The sequence below is a fragment of the Carassius auratus genome, chromosome 10 (assembly GCF_003368295.1).
Source record: "Carassius auratus strain Wakin chromosome 10, ASM336829v1, whole genome shotgun sequence".
In the NCBI taxonomy this organism is placed as follows: domain Eukaryota; kingdom Metazoa; phylum Chordata; class Actinopteri; order Cypriniformes; family Cyprinidae; genus Carassius; species Carassius auratus.
The window spans coordinates 951,027-972,562 of NC_039252.1; the positions used below are offsets into that span (position 1 = coordinate 951,027).

General features: G+C 37.6%; 1 protein-coding gene across 2 annotated transcripts; it reads left to right on the forward strand.

Moving 5' to 3' along the window:
- The first annotated feature begins 376 nt into the window (after positions 1-376).
- Positions 377-20,676, forward strand: ddx4 (DEAD (Asp-Glu-Ala-Asp) box polypeptide 4). Of its 2 annotated transcripts, XM_026273069.1 has the most exons (25): positions 377-511; positions 954-1,029; positions 1,631-1,661; positions 6,099-6,146; positions 6,665-6,697; positions 10,045-10,098; positions 10,385-10,441; positions 11,026-11,052; positions 11,145-11,228; positions 11,456-11,494; positions 11,580-11,606; positions 11,678-11,740; positions 11,936-11,980; positions 12,081-12,116; positions 12,203-12,247; positions 12,356-12,498; positions 14,384-14,536; positions 14,645-14,799; positions 15,431-15,560; positions 15,651-15,817; positions 17,195-17,340; positions 18,117-18,216; positions 18,379-18,649; positions 18,951-19,058; positions 19,972-20,562. In XM_026273069.1, the coding sequence occupies exons 2-25, from the start codon at positions 1,006-1,008 to the stop codon at positions 20,053-20,055; spliced, it is 2,070 nt and encodes a 689-aa protein (XP_026128854.1). In that variant the 5' UTR covers positions 377-511; positions 954-1,005; the 3' UTR covers positions 20,056-20,562. The 2 variants fall into 2 exon arrangements, with proteins under 2 accessions (XP_026128854.1, XP_026128855.1); XM_026273070.1 differs by lacking the exon at positions 12,081-12,116 and having other exon boundaries at positions 439-511; positions 19,972-20,676.
- The last annotated feature ends 860 nt before the right edge of the window (positions 20,677-21,536 follow it).

Genomic DNA, 21,536 nt, shown 5'->3' on the forward strand with positions numbered 1-21,536 from the left:
AAAAAACTTTCTTTTTTTCACAAATACACAGCTTTTCACTTCATAGGATCTACTGGTGACCAATATCTGGACAGTTGACCACAGCAATCAATTGCTTTTTAAATGCATTTACTTAATTAATTTGTAATTAATTTGTAAAAATAAATATCGGAAAATGGATTAATGATGCACTCACTTATTATATACATTTTGTAAATTATGAACTCAAAAAAGTTAAGGACTGCAGCTTTAAATCCTCATTAAACACCACGTGTGCTTATGGGATCGGTTCAGTCATTCACTCACTCGTTTTGACCGAAAGAGTCATGACTTCTATTCAGTAATTGGCCATCGATTCAGACCAATAGATTTGTGAATCGTTTGTCTGATTCATTAAAAGAATCAGTTCAAAAGCGCGAATCGGATATCACGTCGATTTTCCCGCCCTCACGCAGAATAATTGCGTCATTTCTGCCCGGGTTTTCTCGCTAGCGGTTTCTTCACGCGCTCCCGCCATCAACTTCTGCAAAACGTATGCTTTTTTATCTTTATAAGCTATACAAATATGATTTAATTCCTCGGTCTTTAGTAATGCAATTGAAGGACACGATTAAACATTTACAGTTCACTCGTTAGTGTCGAATATTTAACATAAGTGATCAATGGTAAAATGCCACGGTCCAATTAACGTTAGCCGCTTTTGGTGTAACGTTATATACTTACCTCGGTTTAATTATTTTCACTTAAATGTATCTATATTATTATAGTTACATAAACGACGCTATCTGCTTCCTCTGTTAACTCCGATACCTAACGTCAGGCGTTTTAAATGAGGTTGTCGTTGAAAGAGGTTTAACCTCGTGCAGAAACTATAATGACCGATTAAAATGTAATTTAAATCCACAAAGTTAACAGATAAGTGAATTATTCTGGTGTAGGACCTGATTTTCACTGCATTTTGTGTTCTGTAACAGATCTTGCAGATATTTAATTGACGTTAATCCTCTCTCAGCTGCGCCGCTCATCATGGATGACTGGGAGGAAGATCAGGTAAGGCCCACCACACTCATCCTCTCGTGGGTGGAACTTCACTGTCCAAACAGTTATTCTTTTCTTAAATAGTTTTGGGAACACATTAGACTGTAATTTGTTTCGACATGTAACATTACATTGTTTGTGAGTAGTATGAGTTAATTAGTGAATTTGGCAGAAGTTTGTATGGTTTGCATTTGGTAACGTGAGGTGCTTTTATGCTAAGCTACTTGCACTGCATTCGAGGTGTAGATGCGATATATCAGTTCATAAACTCCTATGACTTTAAGTTTTTGCCAGAAGTTTTGTGTAATAGGAACAACAGGTGCGTTCTGGGACAGAAATCAAACCTGATTCGTTTCAAAGTACAGACTTCAGAACCTAAAATGGATGTCAGATAAGGGAGACTAGATCTATTCCAGAACTTTACAAATTTGAATTGTAGCAATTAAACCAAATAGAATATCATTAGATACGAGGAATGTTTAATTTTATCACAATTGATACTTTGTATTTATCATTGTATCTTCAGTATGCTTTCTTCTAGAACATTAATTTAAAATTTATATAAATATATATGAGTTAAAGTTACTAACTTAATTTGTTCATTCTTTTACAGGGCCCTGTTGTATCCTGCAGTTCAGGTTTTGGTAAGTTAGGACAGTGGTTCTCAACCCACGGCTCGTCACCAATTCAGCGGCCCACCAGGCTGAACACAATTGAAAAAAAAAACCTAAGTTTTACAATTAATTTTTTTAATTAAAACATGTGATTAACAAATATAAAGTGTAATTTTATGTACATTTTTCATATTAATTTCAGACATGAGCAGCCCTGTACTCACATACCTTAATTAACGTTATCCATTTAACGTATCCTTACAAGTGCACACATTGGCAGAATTCAGTTCATGTGTATATATATATATTTAACAATTTTATATATATGTATGTATATATATGTATGTATATATATATATATATATATATATATATGTATGTGTAATAAAAAAAGAATAGGAAATAAAATACTGCTGCAAAGTTCGCCACTAAATAAAATTGCCTCAAACCAATATCATATAATAAAATATAATGAAAAATATAAGTACAGTGCAGCATTACCAATCCCAGCTTGTAGACCTGCTCATATAAAATATATATATATATATATATATATATATATATATAACTTTTCCAAAGTGTAAAGTGCAGCATCAACAGTCTCAGTTTTTAGACCTGCTCAGATTTCGTTGTTGCGTTGGCCCGATCGGAATTAAGAGCAAAGGTCTGTTTAAATGCTGACGGGAGCTGCGTTTGAATTACAATAGTTTTTTTCCTAGTTGTAGTTATGTTCACACTCGCGAGATGCCTTTTGAAAACCTTAGGCCGGTGACACACTGGCATATTGCACTTGTCAAACATAGTCTATTTTGCGGTCAATACTGTTGACTGTGTCCTTTACCAGTAGGCTTTATATTTATGCTCAACATGAAGTATAGATATTGCTGTCATGAAGACAAGATCCTGGTCTGTCGGCAGTCTCCCTCTGTCACCTACAGTAGTAGCAGCGTGCCAGCGCCGTGTCAGGCAAGATTCTTGTGTGTATAGACACAGAAAACGCGAAGCAGCCATCACGCAACTGACACACAGCAGAAATGCCACGCTCACGCCACGCAGCCAGTGTGTCACCAGACTTAGAATCAGCAGCAGGGCGGGATTTACGGAGACTTCCGCCACCTAATATGTTCGTTTGGAAACACGAAAATGTAAATATTCCGCACACAAAATATTGTGCACACAACACACACATGTGCACTGTACTGAACCAGTCCGGTACGAATACACGTACTGTTACACCCTTAATATGTATATGTATGTATATGTTAATTTAGAAAACAGTTTGGAGCGTGTGTTTTTTTTTTTTGGTTATTAAATAAGATTTTGTTTTTAAGTAATGACCCAGCTGTGAGTTGATCAAACTATTAAGGCTGCATGATAATGGTCAAAATGATAATCACGATTATTTTGATTAAAATCATGATTATTAATAAAGATTTTCTATTCTGCTAAAAAAAAAATGCTAAAACCAGCCTAAACTTAGCTGGTTAAGGCTGGTCTCCCAGCTTGGTCAAACTGGTTTTAGCTTGGTGTTTCAGCTGGTCAACCAGCATGACCAGCTAAGGAAGTGGTCAAAACCCCTCTAAAACTAGCCTTTGACCAGCAAAGACTGGGCTGAATGACCAACTAAAATCTGTCAACCTGCTTAGGCTGGTTTTGGATTTAGTCCACCCAAATATGAAAATTGTCATGAATGACTCTCCCTCATGTCGTTCCAAACCAGTAAGACCTCCGTTTATCTTCAGAACAGTTTAAGATATTTAAGACTTAGTCCGAGAGCTCTCAGTCCCTCCATTGAAACTGTACTGTCCATGTCCAGAAAGGTAAGAAAAACATCATTAAAGTAGTCCATGTGACATCAGAGGGTTAGTTAGAATATTTTGAAGCACCGAAAATAAATTTTGGCCCAAAAATAACAAACTATGACTTTATTCAGCATCGTCTTCTCTAATATATTTTTGATGGCCTTTAAAAAAAAAAAATGTATTGCATTGTTCCGGTCTGCAGACAACTTTGGATACCTGGTTTACGTGAATTTTTTTTTTTGTTCTTTGTACTTGAGCACTTATTGGATCTTACTACATGTAGGCCTGTCGTGATAGTCTATAAATCAATTAATCACGTTTTTTTTTTTTTTTTTCCTCTAATAATTTTGGCCGCGATCATTTTTATTTAATGTAGCAAAAAAAAAAAACTGCAGTGTTTGGGTGCACCCCATTTTTCACAAACAATAGGGAATTTCACCCATTGCTCTTGCGTCACTCTGAAAAGCTGAGATGTTTTTAACTAGATGTGGTGCGGACGCGCCTGGAGATAACAATCTTTTCCATTATGAGCATGCATACCGCATTTGAAATAACGAACTTGAGCACAAAAAAAGACGCGATTTGTGAAGGGCCCTTTCATCGGTCATAATGTTAACTCTCGGTTAACGGTTAAACAGTCAATATGAGCATCCCTAACTGGCATATACAGTCGTGGCCAAAAGTTTTGAGAATTACATATTAGTTTTCAAAAAGTTTGCTGCTAAACTGCTTTTAGATCTTTGTTTCAGTTGTTTCTGTGATGTACTGAAATATAATTACAAGCACTTCATACGTTTCAAAGGCTTTTATTGACAATTACATGACATTTATGCAAAGAGTCAGTACTTGCAGTGTTGGCCCTTCTTTTTCAGGACCTCTGCAATTCGACTGGGCATGCTCTCAATCAACTTCTGGGCAAAATCCTGACTGATAGCAACCCATTCTTTCATAATCACTTCTTGGAGTTTGTCAGAATTAGTGGGTTTTTGTTTGTCCACCCGCCTCTTGAGGATTGACCACAAGTTCTCAATGGGATTAAGATCTGGGGAGTTTCATAAAATTTCAACATTCTGGTCCCCGAGCCACTTAGTTATCACTTTTGCCTTATGGCACGGTGCTCCGTCGTGCTGGAAAATGCATTGTTCTTCACCAAACTGTTGTTGGATTGTTGGAAGAAGTTGCTGTTGGAGGGTGTTTTGGTACCATTATTTATTCATGGCTGTGTTTTTGGGCAGAATTGTGAGTGAGCCCACTCCCTTGGGTGAGAAGCAACCCCACACATGAATGGTGTCAGGATGCTTTACTGTTGAAATAACACAGGCCTGATGGTAGCGCTCACCTTTTCTTTTCCGAACAAGCCTTTTTCCAGATGCCCCAAACAATCGGAAAGGGGCTTCATAGGAGAATATGACTTTGCCCCAGTCCTCAGCAGTCCATTCACTATACTTCCTGCAGAAGATCAATCTGTCTCTGATGTTTTTTTTTGGAGAGAAGTGGCTTCTTTGCTGCCCTTCTTGACACCAGGGCATCTTCCAAAAGTCTCCACCTCACTGTGCGTGCAGATGCGCTCACTGCTGCCATTCCTGAGCAAGCTCTGCACTGGTGACTAGGAGACGATCCTGTCGCTTGCTGGACTTTCTTGGACGCCCTGAAGCCTTCTTTACAAGAATTGAACCTCTTTCCTTGAAGTTCTTGATGATCCTATAAATTGTTGATTTAGGTGCAATCTTAGTAGTCACAATATCCTTGCCTGTGAAGCCATTTTTATGCAACGCAAGGATGGTTGCACGCGTTTGTTTGCAGGGCACCATGGTTAACAATGGAAGAACAATGATTTCAAGCATCACCCTCCTTTTAACATGTCAAGTCTGCCATTCTAACCCAATCAGCCTGACATAATGATCTCCAGCCTTGTGCTCGTCAACATTCTCACCTGAGTTAACAAGACGATTACTGAAATGATCTCAGCAGGTCCTTTAATGACAGCAATGAAATGCAGTGGAAAGGTTTTTTTGGGATTAAGTTAATTTTCATGGCAAAGAAGGACTATGCAATTCATCTGATCACTCTTCATAACATTCTGGAGTATATGCAAATTGCTATTATAAAATCTTAAGCAACAACTTTTCCAATTTCCAATATTTATGTAATTCTCAAAACTTTTGGCCAAGACTGTACACATAATATAACATACAAAATGTATTAATTTTAAGCCACACAAAGACAGCATGTTTGTATTTCTTGCTCTGAAACAGCCATAAAATAAAAGTTTATTGATCTTTGAAAAGGTGTACATGTGTTATGCCGTTATCATTATTAGTTACTGGTCTTAGAATGACAATATTATCGTGTATCACAATAATTTCACCTTGTAGTCAGGTGCGACTTATTTATCAAAATTAATTTGACATGAATCAAGAAAAAACATAACCATCTGCACCCGCGAGAGGGCGCTCTATGCTTCTCAGTTCTTCAGTTCTGTAGACGGTAATCTTTTCTCTTGGTTCTAAATAAATGCGACTTATGTATTTTTCGTCGTCATGATGTATTTTTGGACTGATGCAACTTATAGTCCTAGAAATACGGTTTACATTTTTCAAAATATCTGCATATTTAATGTACCTGAATGTACACTTAAATTTCAAATGTAATGTTTTACTTGCAGGTCTGAGCTCTAGAGGTGCAGATGGAGGATTCAAGAGCTTCTATACAGGTTCACTCTCCTGTTTTGTACATGCAGTCATTTGTAACTTTTCAGACAAAAGCAAATACACAGTAATTGACCAACATTGACCGTAATGCCTATAGCACAGGAACCCCTACTGTCTTGCAGATTTAATTACCAACCCTGATTCAAAACTAGTTACCAAGTTATCCCGAAAGCCTGGACTAGCTGGTCCACATGTGTTTGAGGTTGGAGATGAAATCTGCTGGACGCTAGCTTTCCATCAGCAGAATTGAAAACCCCTTTTATAGCATTCGTGTTTTTGCAGCTATGAAAAAGAAATATTAGATGCTAACTGTTAAAGGACTATAAGCTGCGTCTTTTAGACAGCCTGCTGTTGTTCTGCTCTTAATTCAATCCTAACACATGCAAATTCTGTCTCCAAATTCCACTACCTGAAGTAAATCCAGTAACATGCATTTTTCACTTCTGTAAATTACTGAAGGATCTGTACAGAATGTTTAAAATGTGTGAGTAGCAAATCACAAAATGCTTTTTTTTTGTAGGAAGTACAGGAAACGGGAAGGCAAACAATGAAGGTTTGTTTCCATTTTTCACTTTGGCTGTTCCTAGTGATGCACCAATCATGATTTTTCATGACCGATACAGATTTTTATATATATATTGGAGGTGTGCAGCGAAGCTAGTATTTGTATCTGTAACCATCACAATTATTTGTATCTGTATTCGGCTAAAACCTGGGAGTAGGCAGAGCTTGAACCGGAACTAGTTGCGAAGACCGTTAAGGTTATCACATAGTTATCACTGAACAAACATGCGGTGTTTAACAAAAAAAAAAAGTAATGATTATAACATTTATTTAAATATGTTCTAACAGTCGAAGCGGATACCCTTTGTATAGACTAAGTTTCAAGCGCGAGATCGAGTCCCATTTTGGGGACCTTTCGTAATTTGTGTGTGTGTGTATATATATTTAAATATTTTCTAATTAAAACAGAAACTTCCTATGCAGTTTAGAAAATTTTAAAATTGATTTAAGTAATTTCCAGGAAATGCATGGAAAAAGGCAAGTGCAACACTATTTCATTTGCGCTCATTTCATTTATAAAATTGACATTCATTTACTTTACACACTTGCTACTGCATTGTAAAATTAGTTTATAAATCAACATGATTTCCTTTGGCTCACTGGTTCCTGCGCAGTTTAAAAAAGTAGCTATTTCCCTTAAGTAATATTCAGGTCTGGAAAAGTATGGAAAAAATGAGAACAGAGTATGGAAAAATATTTGTGCTAGAAACTAATTGTCCTATTCAGTGTTCTAGAGTATACACTTAATTTCTAGTAGAGAGCTTTCATGACAGGTTTAGTAATCGTCTGAACACGACTGAATTAATTCAAGGCGCACTTTTTCATTAAGCATAAATCTTTAAGCAGTCTTAAGTCTTTTTTTTTTACTTCACTAAACAAATGTGCGTGTGCCACTCAAACCAGCAAAACATAATGAAGCAAACATGTATGCCTAGTAGGAAATATATCTGTATCTGAGCTGATTATTAGCCTTCTCTTGACAGAGAGCTAGTTTGGTTTTTGAGAGATGCGCAGAGACTGCAACGCAGCTGTTTGATTGATGATCGCGCAGTGCTTATTCAATTCATTCATGTATCATTTCCTAGCCTACAAGGTTTAAATCATTCCCTTTTAAATATACACACACAGAACATGTATGATGTATTAGTTTAGTTGATCTTACTCTTGCCAAGCTGATTTCTGAGAGTTGCACAGAGAGGCAACATCAATGATTATTTAACATGAGGCCATATGACCACAACTTTGAGTGATTTTATTTAAAGATAGTGATCCATATCAAATATGTATTTCCTGTAAATAAGGTTGCTACAATCATTATATCTGCACTAGGGGTCGAAATCGATCGAAATTAAGTCACAGTCTCGAACTTCGAATTAAAAAAATGGAATCGTCGATGCTGCCATGCCCCCATGTTGTATGACGGCAAATCAATGACAAAAATAACAGAGCATTCAACTGATGCTGGCGCGCGCGCTATATGGCTTCCGCGAGAGGAAAACTGAATCGGATGCGAAGAAACAGGAGCCCGCGAGCTCATTTCAAACTCTCGCGCGCGCGTGACATGTACTCTGCGCGCAATAAAAGCCCTCGCGCGCGCATGCTCATTCCCCACATCCTCGAGCTCGATCATCTCACCTCTGCTCGCGCGAACAATTGTATTTTTGTTAGTCGTGGGGCGGGGCTTGCTGTTTTAGTTGTTATCTCAAATGTCATTGGTTATTCCCCTTTTCCTAAAGTCAGTATTCGACGCCTGTTAGAAAATGATTAATAATTGACTTGACTTGATCCATGACTTCATCAGTGGACCAGATACATGCGAGTAATCATTTCTTTTGCTTGTTTAATTTATTTTTGTCTTTAATGTAATTTAATGCATTGTTTATAGAGTAGATCTTTTGTAGATACTTGATTAACTGGATTTCTTCTGATTGCTAGTGATTGCAGTCTTGTAATAAAGATACACATATTTTACAGACTGTAATAATGCACACACACACACACACATACTGTACATAATATATATATATATCTAAATGAATGACAGTGAAGTGTTTTATCTTTAATCTTTTAAATAAATACATCGTAATATTTGAAGGTTAGTTTAGTAATTTTTTTGTTTTTGTTTTTGTTATGAACTTGAATGCCATCTTTTGTGAAGACTGCACTTACAACAGAGAAACTGGATGGCAGTTTATTTTAAGTTTTCAATTGACTAAAGATATAAGTTATTGTTACATTATGTTGTTAATAAAAGTTTTAAATTTGACAATGTAATGTGGTACATCGCAAACAAAGGTCAGATATTATATTGCATAAAAGTCTAGTTTGAAAAATGACAATCTGTGCTTTAAAGAGAATAAATGTAAAAATCGAGGATCGAATCGAACCGTGAGCTTAGAATCGAAAATGCAATCGAATCGAGGATTTGGAGAATCGTGACACCCCTAATCTGCACTGTTTACTTCACTGGTTTGCACTCCATCTACCATGTGCTGCTTTACTCATCTATCTTTTTTCATTACTTATTTGTATAGTTGTACTTTATATTTTATCTGTATTGAAAGGGGAACTTAACCCTTGGTTAGAGCCTGACTCCACCCACTGGCAATATTTGAAAAGTGGGAAGAGCACAGCGGAGATGGAGGGGAGGAACTGGGGGCAGGGCTGAGTGCGTGGGGCGTGAACCTGAGACCCGCAGTGACTGGTTGATTGACAGCTGCTGTCAGAGTCGCTAAAATGGAAAGTGACTGTAGTGACGCAAGTAGCTTTGCAACAGAGCGTTCATATGAAGTAGAGGACTTCTCTCTGTAGTGTGGTACAGCCTACTGCAGAAATGAATATCAAATGTAAAATAAAATGTAGCCTGCTGTTACTTTAAGAGCTGTCCGGATTTTTTTATTTATATGCATTTAAGCAGATGCTCTTATCCAAAGCGACTTACGTTGCATTCAGGCTAACAATTTTTTCCTAACATGTGTTCCCTGGGAAAAATATTTAGATAATTTAAGTACGTCCCATTTTGCAAATGTCACGTTACATGATTTTACTGATTTGCACGGGGAAATTGGGCTTTTATGGAGGAACGAAAGCACAGTGCTGCAAAAGTCGGAGTAATGGTGCACAATAATCGTTTTATCAGTCAAAACAACACAACACGCATTCAATAAGATGTTCCTTAATCGGCATTCAGTATTTCTTATTTTAAAAATAAAAAATCTTTACTGGTATCACAAACTGTAAGATATTGCCCATCCCTAATTTGGAATTGTGATTCCTGAAAGTTAATGTCATGATCCAGCTCTAAATCAGACCTAAAGTGTGTCCTTGTGTTTGTAGATGGTGATGGCAGCTCATGGAAGACGACTGCTGGTGATGGATTCAGGGGCAGAGGTGAGTAGGTCAACTTTTTCATATTCGATGAAAGGCTAAAGGCCTTATTTATTTTTAATCTGGATGTGTATAAATATGAATAAATTAACTAATTAATGAATGAGAACCATTTACTGTAAAGCAGTTCTGATTAGGGAGGTGCAAAACTACATATTTTAAAAATGGCCTTTTCAGAGGTTTGCCTGAATTCCACATTTAAACTTTGTAATTTGAATCCAAAGTTGTTTGTGTGTATCTCCTGTAAGCTTATGTACATGGTGTTAAACCAGCATTGTTTGTGTTTTAGGAGGAAGGGGAGGATCACGAGGAGGAAGAGGAGGCTTCAGAAATACCTTTAAATCAGGTGTTATTACATTCTTCATTCCCCTCAACAGAAGTCTGGTTTTAAGGATTTCAGTCAATTTTTGTTATACTCAAAAAAAAAAAAAAAAAAAAAAAAAAAAAAAACACACACAAGCTGCCTTTTAAAATTATGTGATCTGAAAGCTTTTTTCATTCATTGCAATATTTTGATACGTCTTCCAAACCTTTATGGGTGAAAGCAACTTACTGTAAAAGACATGAGTGTGAGGCTAAATCTCTCCGAATGGCATTGTTGTGCCCTTGAAGGGCACTGTGGAATGGTCCCCACATCAAGAGTTGTTTCGGATGAATTTCCTTTCTACAAGTTTGTTAGAGAAGGATACATAGTAAACTACTTCATTGAAGTGACCATCACATTTATGATAATGTGACCACGGGTGGCGACTCTATTATAGCACAAAATGAAGATCAGAAGGTCTGTTTAAAATGCAGTGTAGTTTACTGAAATTCCTGACAACAAATTGACAAATTGAGCATAATTATGGTTATCAACTGTTATTGTGCAGTCTTGCATGTATGCATTTTAATATTGATTTTTACATGACATTCTTGCTCATTTTTCAGAAACTGATGAAAATGAAAACAATGAGGGTAAGGTGTATTTATTATTATTTTTTTTTAAACAAGACATGTTTTTATGACTTGCGCTGCATTGCTTCATGGACCTGGTCTCTTTGTTGCAGGTTGGAAAGATGAAGGCCAAGGAAGAGGTCGTGGTGGATCCCGTGGGGGTTTCCGCGGTGGATTTCGTGGTGGTTTCCGTGATGGTTGGTTCTTGGAATAAACTTTGACTTGCTATTTATGCTAGAAAATAGCCATGCATGTTTCTTGTCATCTCCTTCTGCTGTATGTGAAGTTGGGTGCCTGATGCAATGTGGATTGTGTATTTTAGTGGTCATTATACACACATTTAACCACACAACATTGCCTTTGACCAATCATGGTAAAGTTGTGTAATGACTAGTTTTTAAAATGTTCATTGCCTGTTTTTAAGGTGGAAATGAAGAGACTGGGAGAAGAGGCTTTGGAAGAGGTGATGAATTTGTTGATGTCGGTGTAAATTTTCACAATTTAAAACTTTTTTTTTTTTTAAATTACTGTTCTTGTTTATCTTCCAGAAAATGACGAAAATGGCACAGATGAGGGTAATGTCTTTTTCTGAATAATAGACATTTGTTTATGACTCTGTGTCATGGAGCCCATCTGTTTGTTGCAGGTTGGAAAGGAGGTGAAGGCCGAGGAAGAGGTCGTGGAGGCTTTCGTGGGGGCTTCCGTGATGGTTAGTTGTAGTTATAATGTGATGAGATAGTGGCTGGAAGACACGAGGCGTTAAACTAGTACAGCTATGTAGAAAGTTAGTTGCCTGGGCCAATGGTGAATTGTGCAGTTTAGGTTATAGTACATGTTTGACCACAGCTGCCGTTGACCAGTCACAACGGAGTAATTTAATATTTGTATTTGTCCTGCTTTTAAGGTAGCGGTGATGAAGAGACCGGAAAAAGAGGCTTTGGAAGAGGAGGTAACATTTTAATATTCATGTGTTGTGTTTTTTTTTTTTTTTTTTTGTAGTTGGTGAGTATCTTATGGGTTCAATTGAGCTCTCTTTAATGACACTGTAGGTTTCAGAGGACGGAATGAGGAAGTGTTTTCCAAGGGTAATTTACTACATTTGTAGTAACTAGTAAGTAATGAACCTTTGCGTTTTAATTGGCTTAGTTTTTTTTTCTTCCTAATTGTCCAGCTTCAACAGCAGACAAGCCAGATCAAGAAGCAGGTGAAAATGCAGGTGGGTCATTTTCTTTCAATGCAAGTCATTGCTTTATACAGCGTAAGATTTATAGTTGACTTGTTTTATATCCAGAATGAACTATTCATTTGTTTCTGTTTCTTGTAGGACCCAAGGTTGTCTATGTGCCGCCTCCCCCTCCAGAAGAGGAGAGTTCAATATTTTCCCATTATGCCACGGGCATTAATTTTGACAAATATGATGACATCCTTGTGGATGTGAGTGGCAGCAATCCTCCAAAGGCTATTATGGTAAGTTATTAGAGCATATATATTGTAATCCATTTTAACTTTGACTATTAGAAGTTGTATTATCAGTGTGATTTGTAAATGCAGTAATAGACCATAATCTATTATAGCCCTGCTGGTGTTTTTCTGAAGTAGGGATGTAAATTTCTGATGGTCGTTTAACGATCGATTAATCGTTAACCTTCAAAATGTGTCTATTGCAGTGGTGCGGTATGACAGGATTTGCAAAACCTACTCAAAAATAAAAGCTTTATCACCCAAATTAAAAGGGGGTTAGGTCAAAAAAAAAAAAAAAAACAGCAGGAGTATAAAGTGAATAGATGCAATTATGATCATTTGGTAAAACGAAGAGCGTGTGCCATACATTTGGGCTCCTGAACACGCTGAACGTGCTTCTTTAAATGGTTTAACGGAGTATTATGACCATTACTTAATTTGATCCTGCTGGGTCCTGTTCCAGAAAATGTCAGATTTGGAGATTTGCATCCCGGTAGGCCTATTTGTTTTAAAAAAAATCTGTCAGTTTTGGTTTACAGTGCATTAGATGTGATCTTTTTGGAGAAAGATATAATCTGTAAAAGTGGTTACTTTTATTTGTGCGCTCACACAATAAAAAACAGAAGATTTGTGCACTTGTAAAATAAAGTAAAACAATTAGTGTTGTCATCCTTTACATGCGTTATAAGTCAGATGTTATGCTTATATATTAGGGGTGTAATGGTATGCAAAAATCACTGTTCGGTACGTACCTTGGTTTTAAAGTCACGGTTCGGTTCATTTTCAGTACAGTAAGGGAAAGAAATGCAAACATTAAACTGCAGGTTGTTTATTACTATACACTTTTTTTTTTTTTTTTTTTTTTTTTTAGACCAGGCTCTTGTCTTCATGACAAAAATATCTATACTTCATGTTGAGCATAAATATAAAGCCTACTGATAAAGGACACCGTCAACAGTATTGACCGCAAAATAGACTGTGTTTGACAGGTGTAATATTTGAAAATCGATAATTCATTTATTTTTTAAACTACATTTATATCTGAATTTGTCAACCTATAGACTTTCAAACATCAGTGTCATGAATTTATATGTATTTGTGTACAAAATGACATATAAACATATTTTCCTATTGTATTTTGCCTGGAAACGCTTTCAACACGCTTGCGTGTCTCGTGAAAAATAGACGTTGGTTCTATTTCTAGCATGCACGCGTTTTCCGCGCGGCTCGAGCCGCGTCTGAGATGCGCGTCTCAACGCAGGCAGCCTGCAAGCTCTAACCTGTTAACATGGGAGCCGCACGCAGCTGAGATGCTTGCGCCACACATCCAGTGTGTCGCCGGCATTAGAATCAGCTGCAGGGCGGGATTTGTGCTAAACATGGAGACTTCCGCCACTTAATATGTTCGTCTGAAAACACGAGCACAAAATATTGAATTCCGTCATTTGGTACACGCGTGCACCGAACCGAAAGCTCTGTACCGAAACGGTCCAGTACGAATACACGTACCGTTACACTCCTATTATATATAAAGTTTATTATATTATAAATAAAGTGCAGTGCATTAAACAGGTACACTTTTTTACCGTTAAAAATAAGGAACTGGTTGTAATACTCTTACTAGTTGTAAATTTTAAATTAACTGCTTTCCAGTTTAAGGTGTCAATCTGGAACACATCTGAATGATACCTGTCTTTTTGTCAATTATCTCGGTTGCTTAAATTTTACAAGACATTGATGGGAAAAATATTCTTTATTGTGTCTACACAGGCTCATTTTCACAAGCAGTTTTGTTTACGTAGCATGCTCAGAAGCTATGAAAATAGGGCAAAATGGCTACAAATTCAACAGTACTTCAAAATGTCACTCACATGCTCACTCTCTCTTACAGACTTTTGATGAAGCAGGACTTTGTGAATCACTGAGAAAGAATGTAACGAAGTCTGGATATGTGAAGCCTACTCCTGTCCAGAAACATGGGATTCCCATTATTTCTGCTGGACGAGATCTAATGGCTTGTGCCCAGACCGGATCAGGAAAAACGGCAAGAACAACCCTCTGACAGGCCGTTCTTATTAAACGCCAATCTTCGTTCTGAAGTGGTTTGTCAGTGATTGTAATTACCGTTTGCTTGCTCTGTGCCATCCGTCAGGCGGCCTTCCTGCTGCCCATCCTTCAGCGGCTGATGGCTGATGGTGTGGCTGCCAGCAAGTTCAGCGAGGTGCAGGAGCCCGAGGCCATAATCGTGGCCCCCACCAGAGAGCTCATCAATCAGATCTATCTGGAGGCCAGGAAGTTTGCATATGGGTACACATTTTACAATTTTCAGCTGCTTTTTTTATATACATTGATGTAGAGTTTTACATTTAGAATTTTCTTGGCTTAAAGTAATTTTTTAAATTAGACTTTGTTTGGAATAATTCTAATTTTAAACTGTATATATGAAAACAGAAATATCTTTGCAGTTTTATTTAACAAAAGGCATGCAAATAGTAACCAACCTTTGACATACAAGACAGTTAATTTTCTCATGTGTTGCCCTGAACTTCTGTCTGCTTCTGGCCATAGAGACATACCCCTTAAAATCAATAGAAAAATAAATCCCAAGTAAATCTGCAATTGTCTTCTGAAATTTTACTGCAGAACATTATGCACAGTAGAGCTTAACGATTATGAAAAAAAATCATACTTGTCGATTATTCCCTTAATTGCGTTTTTATTAATTTCGATGATCACAATTTAAATAGATTGATGAACTGCACTGTAGAGCTGAGTATTGATACAGATTTCACCTTTATATAGCTTTTTCTACAATGCTTGATTCGGATTCATAACTCCTCATTAGCTTTGTATGAGCTCCCTCTTTTATTATATATTGCTTGTAGCTTCCAGGTTAAAAATGATGGCAGTATAAAGTGTGGTTTTGAATCTTGTGTAGGACCTGTGTGCGTCCTGTGGTGGTTTATGGTGGAATAAATACTGGATACACAATTCGAGAGGTGTTAAAGGGCTGCAATATTTTGTGTGGGACCCCAGGACGATTGCTTGACATCATCGGTCGTGGAAAGGTAATGCCTCCCCAATGTACTAAAGTATGCATAAACGATTGGATATATAATGTGGCTATGAGTTGTTGTGGTTTTACTTTTCTGTGTCAGGTTGGCCTGAGTAAGCTGCGGTATTTGGTTCTGGATGAAGCAGACAGGATGCTGGACATGGGCTTCGAGCCAGATATGCGTAAGCTGGTGGGATCTCCAGGCATGCCTTCAAAAGAGGATCGACAAACCCTCATGTTCAGCGCCACCTACCCTGAAGATATTCAAAGGTCTGTCTCTGAAACACTTTAAAGGTCAATTCATGCTGTACTGCAGACACATGCGTCGGGTTTTGTCTGATTGAAAGATGCTAAATGTTCAATCTGCTTTTTGAAACTAGTGTAAAAGGTTACAAAGTTTCAAAAATAACAAAAACCATTAGAATAGATATGTCCAAACTAGTTCTGAGAGCTCAAAAATTGCTCTGACATGATTGTGCTTCCATTGCTTTGTTGCACTCAATCTAGCTACTAGAGTGAGTCTAATGTAAACACCCCCTTAAAGGGAGGGTAAAATGCTAGTTTTCACTCAATATCGTGTTAATCTTGAGTACATATAGAGTAGTACTGCATCCTTCATAACTCCAAAAAGTCTTTAGTTTTATTATATTCATAAGCGAAAGATAGACTGTACCGATTTTTCCCGGAAAAACATGAGCGCCTGGAGGCGTGACGTGTGGGCGGAGTTAAAGAATCACGAGCGCCAATAGGCTTTTGCGTTGATAGCGTTTGGAAACTGTGAAAGAATCAGATCCCGAGGCTGAAACTGAATGAGAGCAGCATCAGCAACGACTCGCTCCGAGCGGGGCTCAAACCCGGGTCTCCGGCATGGGAGGGGATGCACTAACAAGGAGACAGAGATATTTGAAGCAGTTTTACTCACCGCCTGCGGTTCCAACACACGATCGTGACCCTCTTTAGTTGGGATTGCATCATCCTTAAGAAATAAACGATGTGCAAATCCGTCGTCAAACTGGGCCTTGTTTGTAAAACAAGCATTTTCGAAATGCAGGGAACAAACACAAACACTTGCACAACTCCGTTGATGCTCTGTAAAAATAAACTCCATCCACTGGTCCCTTAATGCTGTTTCTCTTTTGGTAATCTGTGCAGGGTTGTCTTGCCCTGGCAACCAAAAACACACTTCTTTTGTGACATTTCGCGACGCTCTCGCTCTGATCAGTGAAGTCTGTTGTGCTCTCAGTGCTCTGCTATACGGGAGCGCGCGCTCTTCCGGCAGAAGTGCCTCAGGACCCATATAAGGAAATTCAGCTCCATCTAACGTCACACAGAGCCATACTCGGAAAAAAAACTTTCCGAAACTTGTGACAAACCGGAAGAGGTATTTTTGGAACAGAAATACTCCTTCAAACGTACAACTTAATTTTTGAAACTTTGTCCATGTTTAGCACGAGAATCCAACTCTTTAACAGTGTAAAAAACTCAGTATGCATGAAATAGCATTTCACCCCCCCCCCCCCCCCCCTTTTAAAAACTTCTGATTAGAGTCAAATTTAAAATCAGATTAATTACACGTGGCTTTAAACGATCCTAGTCAGCCACACAACTAGATTTTGAAAATGTTTTGCCCCCTCTGTTGTATGATAGGATGGCTGCAGATTTTTTGAAAGTGGACTACATTTTCCTTGCTGTTGGTGTGGTTGGTGGAGCATGCAGTGATGTGGAGCAAACTATCATTCAGGTGGACCAGTACTCCAAGAGAGACCAGCTGCTTGATCTGCTCAGATCTACAGGTACATTCACATGAATACACCACTGATTATTTCACATTGAGGCCTTACTGAAAATCCATATGCAATTTACTTATTGAAGTATAAACCTGTTGATAACCTTGTGAGAAACTGATGGATATTCAAGTTATTAAATTAGTTCACACCTTTAAAAGGGGTCATGAATGGCGCTGGGCTGTATACCGGTTCCTACCGAATACCTTTTCTTTTGATCTGAATTTTTTTAAAAACGCAATACTGGTGCATGTTTAAACCACGTTTGGAGTGCCACGCTGTTTGAGAGGGGTCCCTCTCTGTGTGTTACGAAGCGTGAAAGTACTGAAGATGAAGATTTTCAATTTTGAGATTCAAATATTCGTTTTATTATTAAATAAAAAATTAGATTTGTCTGTTATAAGCCCTTTTAAGAATGTTCAGTTGTAACTGATTTAATCAAATGTAGCAGTAAGAGGTTTATACTTTGACATTTTTCCACCGTATGTGCATCTTTGTAGGGTTCAGAAACAGTAGAAAAAAATATAATTGTAACTGCTTTGTGCTAATGCAGTACATATAGTTTGGAACTGATTTTCCAATAGTTTGGTATTGATTGTATCCTGTAACCAGTTGTGTAAAACTGATTCCTGTTTATTCACTTATTTTTGTGAAATCCAGTTTTGCATCAATTTTATACATGTAAGATTTATATGGTTTGTAAAGAATTAAATGTTGACATCAACTTCGATGTTCATATCCTGAGCAAACGGATGTGTTTTATGGCACTTTGTTTGCAATTACAGGGACTGAGCGCACGATGGTCTTTGTTGAAACCAAAAGAAGTGCTGATTTCATTGCAACATTTCTCTGCCAGGAGAAGCTGTCCACTACAAGCATCCATGGGTATTTTTATTTCCTGTCCCTTTCTGTAATTATATTTTTTCATCAACACATTATATCAGAGCGAACATGTTATTGAAGAAAACAAGGCAGTTATAGATGCATGGTGTTAGAGATCCTTTCTGACCAAAGCTTTTAACTGAATTTTATTCCTTTTCTGAACAGTGATCGGGAGCAGAGAGAGCGAGAGAAGGCTCTCAGTGATTTTCGCACAGGCCAGTGTCCGGTGCTGGTGGCCACGTCTGTCGCTGCCAGAGGCCTGGACATTGAGCAGGTCCAGCACGTTGTGAATTTCGACCTGCCCAGCAGCATCGACGAATACGTCCATCGCATCGGGAGAACCGGACGCTGTGGGAACATCGGGCGGGCCGTGTCCTTCTTCAACCCAGAGTCTGACACTCCATTAGCTCGCTCTCTGGTCAAAGTTCTGTCTGGGGTCTGTACTTTACATATAGCATCCAAGATACTTAGTGTTTTCATACTCTTTAGTTGAAAAATGTTCATATTGTGCCTATAAAATCACTTTATATGAACAACAGATTTAAATTGGGCTCTAATCCATAATAATTGATCATTGCTGAAGCAGCACCGCACATAGTCAATGCTCAAATATGTGCTTAAAAACTCATGGAATATTTGAATGAAATGTTGCATATTCTGTGTTTAAATGTAAACATAGGCAATGAACTGTATGCAGTACACACAAATATCAATAACTTCATAAACCTTTATCCCAGGCCCAACAGGAAGTTCCCAAATGGCTGGAGGAAATAGCTTTCAGTGCTCATGGAACAACAGGCTTCAACCCTCGTGGAAAAGTGTTTGCATCTACAGACACACGAAAGGTATGGCTCAACACTTCTCATGTGGCTGCCTGAATATGGAGTCAGTATAATGACGTATACATACACATAAAAAATGTTTTGCTAACAAAAATGTAAGTATTGAGGAAAATAATTTTGCTTGTTGCAAACAAAAATAAAGAATTGCAAAACATAAATGAAATGATCCATTCGCAAGCCTTTGCTCATCATGACAGGACCCGGATCAGTGAGTTGCGTCTCGGGCCGATGATGTCAAAGGGAAAACGGTATCGCAAGCTCAAATAGATTTACACGCAAAATAAAAGCAGCGTTGCAAATAAAAGATATGCCCATGGAAAATATGTATTGCAAAATCATTGCTTTCGCGCCGTTTCATTTGTTTTGCAATTCTTTATTTTTGTTTGCAAAAGCAAAATTATTTCCCTCAATACTTTAATTTGTTTGCAAAATTTTCTTTTCTTTTGATATATATATATATATATATATATATATAGCAAGCATCATATTGACTCCATACCTGAACTTGATTTGTTGTAATTTGATGCATGTCTTTTACATTTAATCATTCAGCAGACTCTTTCATCCAAAGCGACTTAAAAATTAGGACAATAGAAGCAGTCAAAACCAACAAAAGTGCAAGTGCTATTATGATTTTTAGTTAGCCTAACGGTACACGTAGCAAGTTTTTATTTTTTTATTGTATAATAAAGGAAATGGATATAACACCAAAGAAAGGAGAAGCTAGTGTTTTTTTATTTTATTATTATTTAAAGAATAGAATTATAATAGTGAGTGCTAGAGTTCGAGGGTCAAATAAAGATGCAAGAGATCGTTGAAGATGGCTAAGGACTCAGCTGCTCTGAGTTGGGTGGGTCATTACATCAGGAGGGAACATCAAATGTAAAACGAAACTTTTACTGGTTTTTGTTTGTAGGGAGGGTCCTTCAAGACAGATGAGCCGCCTCGAGCATCCGCCCCAACCCCAGCAGCTGCTGCAGATGATGAGGAATGGGAATAACTACTGAACACCTTACATTCTATTATGCAGATTTATTTTTATTTTTGTGAGTTTATTAGTATGTTTCTCCAGCATGTTTGTTGAAATGTTAATTGATTAATGTAGCACTATGGTAAAGCTGTTGCATTTAAAAAGTCACATTCTGAAAACTGTAGGTTTGATCTGAAGGACCGAGTATTAATCAAGACATGATACCTTTTAGCTGTTTGGTTTGAATTAACGATTGGATTTGTGTCACTTGTTTGGATTGAAGAGCACAACTGGATTAGTGGATTTGTTTTGCATCATCACATTAACACTTTGCTAAGAGCGTATTGAGTTTTGTGAGCTTCTACCTGAAAGTCTTTCCTACAGTGGTAGTGTATCGATCAGTTCTGTTGTTAAATGTGACAATTTGTAGGTTGTTTTTCTTGACATTTGTCTTAAAGCCTAAGTATACAAGTAAGGAAACTTGTTTTGCTAATGTACCTTGCCAGATGAAGGTAAATAAAGCGATTGTTTACCAGATGACTTGGTTTAAAAAATTTAATCTTGCTGAAATTTCACGTTCAAGACTATGCTGTACCACAGAGCAGTGCTTCTCCACTTGTTAAAATGGCTAAAAATAAAGATGGAAGTTGACATTTGATTTCTCCAAAAAGAATAAGTTTGATTTAAGTGTTGATTTCTAAACCTCAGTCTTTCTTCCTAAATATGTCTTTATGAAGACTGCTATATATTCATACAGTTCAGCGTCTCAGATTTGGGATGCTGATGGCAGTGAAGAGGCCAGAGTAGTAGATGTGTTTGCAGGTGTTGGATGGACACATACAGATGAGCCTTTGATTTCATCGATCTGATAGCTCACTGAAGTCCAGTCCTTTGTCATTGATGCAGCTTGCATCTCAAGGAAAAACCACAAAAGCCTGGCACAAAACAAAATCCTTAAAAAATAAGCTTGAGTTTACAGCAAATACATTTGTGCTCAGAATTATTCATTGGTAAATGTGATCTAGACTAAATTTGGAAATGTGTTTGGTCTTTTATTTAAAAGACACATCTAACTTAATTGAAATAAAAATGTAAATGTAAAAAAAAAATTGCCAAGAGAACATGCACACCAGGGGTGCGTTTCCTAAAAGACGCAAAGAAAAGCGGGGATTAAAATGTAAAACCTGATTTCAAATAGCCTTTCAAACCGATAGGGATCAATTTTATCTGCATGTTTATTCTTAAGCCCTTAATGTCGATCACGGATCAAATCGATGCACCATGACCAACCGCAAATATTTATACTGTTTAATGCATTTGAGACATTGTGATTTCCTCAATGCGTAACTGACATGTCACACGTAAACTTTTTAAATTTGTAAATGCTAAAAAAGTAATGCAAATCCATTTTGCTGTCAGGGTTGGGCGAGGCTCGTGACGTGAACGAGCGCTGCTGCGCGCATGCGCACTAAACCGATGGAAGGTAATCGCAAAATAGCGCAGTTATTCTG

What these genes read in the sequence shown, in the direction of transcription:
- ddx4 (XM_026273069.1), top strand. Translation starts at nt 1,006, where the DNA reads ATGGATGACTGGGAGGAAGATCAG. An exon ending in ATCCTGCAGTTCAGGTTTTG is followed by an intron (nt 1,662 to 6,098) that starts GTAAGTTAGGAC and finishes TTTTACTTGCAG; the next exon opens with GTCTGAGCTCTAGAGGTGCA. An exon ending in TACCCTGAAGATATTCAAAG is followed by an intron (nt 15,818 to 17,194) that starts GTCTGTCTCTGA and finishes GTTGTATGATAG; the next exon opens with GATGGCTGCAGATTTTTTGA.